Here is a 7,283-nt window from a genome sequence, read left to right on the forward strand (position 1 = left end):
CCACCCAAAGACCCCCTTTTCAAATAACCACACCTCTGGGAGCTAGGGGTTCAACATATGAACTGTGTGGTAAGGGGGACACAAAATGGCTGAAGACCATTAACAGAAATAAACAAATCTTGACTGGAATATCCTTTTATTTCTCTGACAACGCTGACTGTTCTCTCTTTGAGGATATAGGCAGGGGTGTAAGTGAGTAAGGTATGGGAGGTTGGGAGAGAATCTAGATAGGAGTGACTTCTGGCTTCTGCCTGGTCCCCCTTCCAATAGAAGATTAAGGGTATCCAATGATCCAGCAGCCCATTGACCTGCCATTGTTCCCATTACCCCAGGAAATGGTGACTGACAGAGATACAGGGATCCGGTGGAAGAGGAATCTATCTAGCCTGGCAGACATCTTTAAGGGGTTACAGATGCCACCAAAGATCATCAGTTTCTCAAGGATATTCTTTACCTGGCTTGTCCTTTCTCAGATTACCTATAGAAAGGCCACCATGAGAGTTTGGTGAGGGGCTAGAAGCGAGGAAAAATGTGAATGTTTTCATTACTCTTCCACAGAAATGACTTTCTAGTTCATCTTGGATGACCCACACTAGCAAATACTTGATTATAATACTCTGGCACTATAGTTGGTGTTTCATGGTGTTTATTGAATGTTCTTGAAGGAAACTAAAAAACTTTACTCCAAAATATACTTCGTGGTCATATTTTGAGATGGCTGCTCAGAAGGCCTACAAAGTTGTCTTTTGTGGGGGAAATTTGCATCTGTAGAGAAAACCTGCAATGAGTCATCCAGCCTTTCTCTGAAGCCCTCCCTTGTCCAGATCTAGGAAGATTAGCCGACAGTCTGACACTTTTAAAGAAAGGTCTGACAGAAAGATTTATTGTCTACTTTTTCCAAAGGCTATTATCAGGAGATTTCATCTGCATAACAAGACCACCTTTGTTAGCCAGACCTTTCCTCTTCTCTCCCTCCCACAATGTATCTTGCCAAGATCCAAGCCCCCATTCTTTCTGTAACCTCAAGGTGATATAAAAGTGGCAACCATCTGGCCATTTCCTTGAGGTTTTATATTTTGTGTGACTTCCATGCATATATGTGTGCATATAACAAAATCTGTATGCCTTTTTTGCCAGCTAATCTATGTATTATCAGGTTTTTTTAATGCACTCAAATTATTGAACATTCGAGGGAAAAACTTAAACATCCCTACACTTCCCACATTCCCTGTCTCCCATCCTATGAACATTATTATAACTTAAACCACCTTTCTGCCCAAAGGCAAGTGCTTTCTCGGTTCTGGTAAGAATGCAGGAAGCTGAAATTGTTTGCTTAAAAAAAGAGTTTAGGAATTATGTACGGATTTGAGTTGGGACCTCCATGTTACACACAAAAATATCCCAGCGCTGCTCCTTGGTCTCAACAGGACGCATGAGCCCTCCTCTGTCTCAGTCCGGGCTCGGAAAATTTCTTGGAGCAGATCAATTTGGAGTTTGATTTAAAGGAAAAGCCAATGGTGACAGACACCTTTAGTCACGTAAGGCCTCTTTTTTTCCTTCACTTTCTTCTTTCAGCTCCCCTGCCATTCACTAGGCAGAAAAAATAAAATAAGGTGAAATTAAGGCAGCTTCTTTCCACAAACGATGAGACTCTTACCCCTTCTTGTCATGCGCATATTTTCGATTGTGGTACTGGGCGTGGATCTCAAAGTCCATCCAATTCCCTGAGCTCACCATAGCCTGACAACCACAGAGCTGAACGGCTAAGTTTTCTAGGGTAGTTTGGAGCTTGTGGGTGAAGGAAATACTGTGCCCTCTGTGTTGGGGGGAGAGAGGGAGAGATCGGGACCCGCACCGCGTCTCCCAGCCCGGCCTGGTCGGGCTCACGCGAGGCACACGGGCCAGCGTTCAGAGGGTTGCCGGCGCCTCCCGTATTCCGGGCGCCCTCACACCGGGCCCTGCGCAGCGCAGGCAGGACGTGATGCGGGGAGTTGTGAGGGGCCACGCGGCCGCCAGAGGGCGCGACTCTCAAGTCCCCGCGCGATGGCGTCGCCCGGACCAGGAAAGGAAGGTGGTCCGGCTGCGAGGAAGGGCGGCTGGGGCCAGGGAACCCGCAGGGGGAGCGGGGCCCCGCCTCACCCCGAAGCTGCCGGCCTCGGCGTACTGCCCACCCGCCCCTCTGTTCCCACCAGCTCGAGGGCCCCACCCCGATCTACGCTCTCAGGGTGACCTCGGCGCCCGGGCGGGGACCGGGCACCCGCCTCGAGGCCACGCTCCCGCCACCAGCTGGAGGCCTGAGGGAAGGGGGCGGCCAGGTCTTCAGAGAGGATCGACTGGAGCGCCGAGACCCGGGGTCAGCCGCAGGCCGGCGCCGCGCTCAAGATAGGCCGCCCCGGGACAATGGCCGGAGGGGACGCGGGCGCGAGCGCGGAGGGGCAGGGCTGCCGGGGCGCTGGAAGCCCCGCCCCGCGGCCGGCGCCCTGACAACGCGAGCGGTCCGGGCCGCGCCGCCTGCTCCCCGCCCCTCGGCAGCCGCACCGGGCGGGGCCGGGGCCAGAGCGCCGCCGCCGCTGCAGCAGCAGCTGCTTTGCAGAGCGGGGGCCGGGGTGGGGGCCGGGGCCCGGGTGCCCTCCCTCCCACCTTCTCCCGCCATGAACCAAGGAAGTCCGGGGGGCTGGGCCCCCCTCGACCCCACCTCTGGGCCGCCAGCACCCCCGAACCCCTTCGTGCATGAGTTACATCTCTCCCGCCTCCAGAGGGTTAAGGTAAGGTGTGGGTAGTGGGCATCCGGAGGACTCGCGGGGATAGGAAAATGGGGCGGTTTAGAGCCCTGGCAAAGATGGGCATGGGGCTCCATGGAAGGAGGCGTCTGAGAGGCTTGCGGAGCAGGAGTCCGGGGATGCGCACGTGGGGGCGGCCGGGGGCGGGCGAGGAGTCCTGGAGAGGACTCGGGCTTGGGCGGTAGGCAAGCTCGAAGGTGTGGAAGAATTGAGTAGGTGGGGATGGAGGACTGCAGGAGACCCAGGGGTAGGAGAGATGGAGGGCCCTGAGAAATGCGGATTACATCCTGCGGAGGCTGAGGGCTGGGATGGAGTTGGAGGCTACAGGAAGGCGGTGGGGGCAGGGGCGTGCAGAGTGCTTCTTGGGGGCACTGACTTAGAGGGAAGACATTTCTGGGCCTGGAGCCTGCGTCCCTATGCCCTTCCAACACCCCTTCTTCCCACTCCCCCCACCCCGCACTGCAGCACATCCCGGTGGGGGCAGGAAGGCTGAGAAGGGGGTTGGCTACAGGAAGTGGAGGGCCTGGGGGAACTGGGAGGTGGTGAGGGGAGGGAGTGTCCAAGGTTTCTGCTGTCATCACCTCCCCTGAGGCGGGCTCCTGGGGCTAGGTTTGTTTACCTGCTCCCTCCCCAAGGCAGCCTTTGGAGTCACCCTCGCTCCTGGCAATCCCTACCGCGGAGAAGGGCTGAGCTTTTATCTTCCCTATCCCCCAATACTATGAGATTGCTGTTGGGCAGTACTAGAAACTGACCCCGGGCCTGAAAAGTGGACCTTTCAGTGTTTCCAACCTCTGCCTCCCAGGCCCAAAGCAGAAAGAACTGTACGCTGGTTTCTGTTGGACATAGGAGCTATTTATGGAATAGGATGTGGGGGAGGAGGACCTATCTGTAGCCTACTCTTTATCAAGCACAGTGCAGAGCGCTTTCACATGGGTTATCTCATTAAATCCTCCGAGTGCTAGATGCATTTTATGACATTCGGTTTTATAGGTGGGGTAGGGACCAACTAAGAGATAGGAAAATGAGGCCCTCAGTGCTTTTAATCTTTTATTCTCTTGCCCTCCTTGGTATCTTCACCCCACCTTGGGTCCCAGTCTCCTCTGCTATTCTCACACCACCTATCACCTGCAAGGGATGATGGTTCTTTGCTCCTGGGCCATCATTGTAGGAGATGCTGTGGAGGGGAGCATCTCCCAGCCCTGAAGTGGCATTCTCTCCCACCCTCTGCAGTTCTGCCTCCTGGGGGCACTGCTGGCCCCCATCCGAGTGCTTTTGGCCTTTATCGTCCTCTTTCTCCTCTGGCCCTTTGCCTGGCTGCAAGTAGCTGGTCTTACTGAGGAGCAGCTTCAGGAGCCAGTTACAGGATGGAGGAAGTAAGTGGGGGATCAGCCCCCAGAGACCCTACTTCTCTTCCCTGCTGTATATTCTGTTCTCCTTTTGCGAAGAGGAGGGAGGGTTCTGAAACTATCCTGCCCAGCCTGGGTAGGGGGGATGAGTCAGCCAGGCTCAGATCTGGTACCCAGGACTTCAACTCTAAGTAATGTGCCCTGATGAGTCCCAAAGTGGCCAGAAACTTCAGCCCCTTGGCCAAGTCCTATTTGAGAGGGTGAAAGAGGGGTACCCTACTTTCCCAGTGCCTGAACGTGGGGATGGGCAAGGGTCAGAACTGCTGCCTCCACTGATACCCAGCCTTGCCCTGGCAGGACCGTGTGCCACAATGGAGTGCTGGGCCTGAGCCGCCTGCTCTTTTTCCTGCTGGGCTTCCTCCGGATTCGCGTTCGTGGCCAGCGGGCCTCTCGCCTTCAAGCCCCTGTCCTTGTTGCTGCCCCCCACTCCACTTTCTTTGACCCCATTGTTCTGCTGCCCTGTGACCTGCCCAAGGTTGTGTCCAGAGCTGAGAACCTTTCCGTGCCTGTCATTGGAGGTGAGAGAGTTCAACAGGGGTGAAGGGAAAGGATGACAACTCTCGGCCAAAAAAGTCAGGAATTGGAGACACTGGAGAAAACTGGCCTCAGGTGGGGAGGGAGAAGTTAGAGGGGGTATTGACTATTGGTGAGTGAAATGTAAATTAACACCATTTGTCAACCCAGTCTCCTAGACTGTGAGGGCTAGGGCATTGAGGAGGTGTTGGAGGGAGCTCTGGTCAGTTTTCTAAAAGGGCAAAGTACTGCAAAGGGATTGTCCCCAGGATAAATAGATAACTGAGAATCATTTCTCATGCTGTTGGGAAGTGGAGGCTGCAGATGTTAATACCGGGGAGAGGAACCAAGTGACTCCTCCTTGTATCCTTTCCCTCCCCCCTTCCAGCCCTTCTTCGATTCAACCAAGCCATCCTTGTATCCCGGCATGACCCGGCCTCTCGGCGCAGAGTGGTAGAGGAGGTCCGAAGGCGGGCCACCTCGGGTGGCAAGTGGCCCCAGGTGGGTAAGGACCTTGAGACCCTCTCCTCACCTTCTATGTGCTCCTAAAGAGGGTTCCCTTTCCTCTTTCCTCCCCTTCAGCCTTCTCCACCTCATTCTGCTCTTTTCTTTCTTTCCCCAGGTACTATTCTTTCCTGAGGGCACCTGTTCCAACAAGAAGGCTTTGCTTAAGTTCAAACCAGGTGAATAAAGTGATAGTGGGTGGTAGGGTATGGGAAAAAGCAGTCCCAGGTTTGCAGCAGGGACTCTGGAATAACCCAAGAAGTGGAAGGGTGGGGAGGGTTGGGGGAGAAAGAGGGACAGGGAACTCCCTAGCTGATGGGGACAAGTCAAGGAGTCAGAGAGAAAATTATCAATGAATGGAGCAAGGCCAGATCTCATGTCAGAACAGTCCAGACCCCCACACTGATGCCTTCCAGCTACCTCCATGTACTAACCTCTGCCTGGGGGTGGGGGTGGAAATGGGATTTAGGAGCCTTCATCGCAGGGGTACCTGTGCAGCCTGTCCTCATCCGCTACCCCAACAGTCTGGTGAGTCTTAGTCCAAGAAAGGGGGGAGGGGAAGCACGTATGCACCCTAAATGGAAATAAGTGAAAACTGTTGGTGCTGTGATGGGATGTGCATCTGGGGGTGGGGCCAAAGGCTGGGTCGGGGCCTCTCCTCAAAGATGATTGGCCAATTCCAGGGAATGGGAAAATGGAAATAAAAGTAATGCTTTTCTGCCCTCACCTCTGCTTCTCCCATAGGACACCACGAGTTGGGCATGGCGGGGCCCTGGAGTGTGAGTTCTGGTATTCCTGGGGTGAGGGTGGGGTGCAGGGTCTATCACACAATTTGTGGCCCATCTTTCAATCTCCAGAATTGGAAAGGTGAATGGCCCTTCTTCATTCCAAGACTGAGAGAACTCTAGAGAAGGAGATGCCCTTTTCCCTCTGATCTCTCAATATAAACTGGCAGTGCTTTCAGCTCTTCCACCTAAATCATTGTGGCGGTGATTGTGGCTCCTCTGCACTTCCCTATATTTCTGATTTTTCTCCTTTGTTGTCCCTTCTTAAGAACCACCACTGCCAGGCTCGCCTCTTGCCTTTTCCTTCTGCTACTCAAACCTCTTCTCGCCTGCAGTTCTTCCTCTGGTGTGTCGCTGCAGCTCTTCTCTCTTTCCTGGCCACCTTTCCGGCCCTTCCCTGGGTCTCCCAGCTGCATATTCACCCAGCTGACTCTATGGCTAGGAGTCCATTTTTGTATCAATGGGCAGAACTATCCCGCTCCCCTCCTCAGGGTGGGAGGAGCCCATAGTTAGAGATTGGTGAGCATCAACGTCTCTCTTCTCCTAGACTCAAAGTCCTCTGGCTCACAGCCTCTCAGCCCTGCAGCATCGTGGATGTGGAGGTAGGACCCCCGTAGGTGGGGTGGGAAAGTGGACATCTCAGACCCCCAGAGCCTTGGGAGAGAGGATGGAAGTGGTCACTCCTCACTTTGAGGTCCTGATGGGAATTTTCTGTTTCAGTTCCTCCCTGTTTATCAACCCAGTCCTGAGGAGAGCAGGGACCCCACCCTCTATGCCAACAATGTCCAGAGAGTCATGGCGCAGTGAGTTTTCCACACAGCATTTCCTGGAGCAGATACCCAGGGCAAAGGAACCACAGGAGGGGGTGGGAAGGGCGAGGTTTTGAGGCAAAGACAGGGGAGCGGGCAGTGGGAAGGGCTCTTGGACAGCTGAGACTGAGGAGGGAAAGTTAAAGGGGCCTGATCTGCTCTCCCTAGACAGTAGGCCAGAGTTAGTAATGAACCCTCAGAAGTTTCTTCTGCTTCCTTCCCCCTCCCTTCCATCCCTCTTCGTCCAATAGGGCCCTGGGCATTCCAGCCACCGAATGTGAGTTCGTAGGGAGCTTGCCTGTGATTGTGGTGGGTCGGCTGAAGGTGGCGTTGGAGCCACAGCTCTGGGAACTGAGAAAGGTGCTTCGGAAGGCCGGGTAAGTGGCTTTGAAGATGAGGGTACAAGCAGTGTCACAGAGTGAAAGAAGGTGAATGAGAAGAAAGGGAAGAAATGGGAAAGAGCGAGGAAAATCTTTTTTTTTTTTT

General features: G+C 54.2%; 1 protein-coding gene across 1 annotated transcript in view; it reads left to right on the forward strand.

The window, feature by feature from the left end:
- The first annotated feature begins 2,561 nt into the window (after positions 1-2,561).
- LPCAT4 (lysophosphatidylcholine acyltransferase 4) overlaps positions 2,562-7,283 on the forward strand; it is an 8,167-nt gene continuing 3,445 nt past the window's right edge. Inside the window, exons 1-10 of the mRNA XM_012649368.1 lie at positions 2,562-2,765; positions 4,011-4,153; positions 4,484-4,704; positions 5,088-5,200; positions 5,322-5,382; positions 5,673-5,731; positions 5,948-5,982; positions 6,536-6,590; positions 6,709-6,791; positions 7,049-7,174. Coding sequence (XP_012504822.1) covers positions 2,652-2,765; positions 4,011-4,153; positions 4,484-4,704; positions 5,088-5,200; positions 5,322-5,382; positions 5,673-5,731; positions 5,948-5,982; positions 6,536-6,590; positions 6,709-6,791; positions 7,049-7,174 — 1,010 coding nt within the window. The 5' untranslated portion in view covers positions 2,562-2,651. The remainder of the gene's footprint in view (positions 2,766-4,010; positions 4,154-4,483; positions 4,705-5,087; positions 5,201-5,321; positions 5,383-5,672; positions 5,732-5,947; positions 5,983-6,535; positions 6,591-6,708; positions 6,792-7,048; positions 7,175-7,283) is intronic.

This window comes from Propithecus coquereli, unplaced genomic scaffold (genome assembly GCF_000956105.1).
Source record: "Propithecus coquereli isolate 6110/MARCELLA unplaced genomic scaffold, Pcoq_1.0 Scaffold3, whole genome shotgun sequence".
NCBI lineage: Eukaryota > Metazoa > Chordata > Mammalia > Primates > Indriidae > Propithecus > Propithecus coquereli.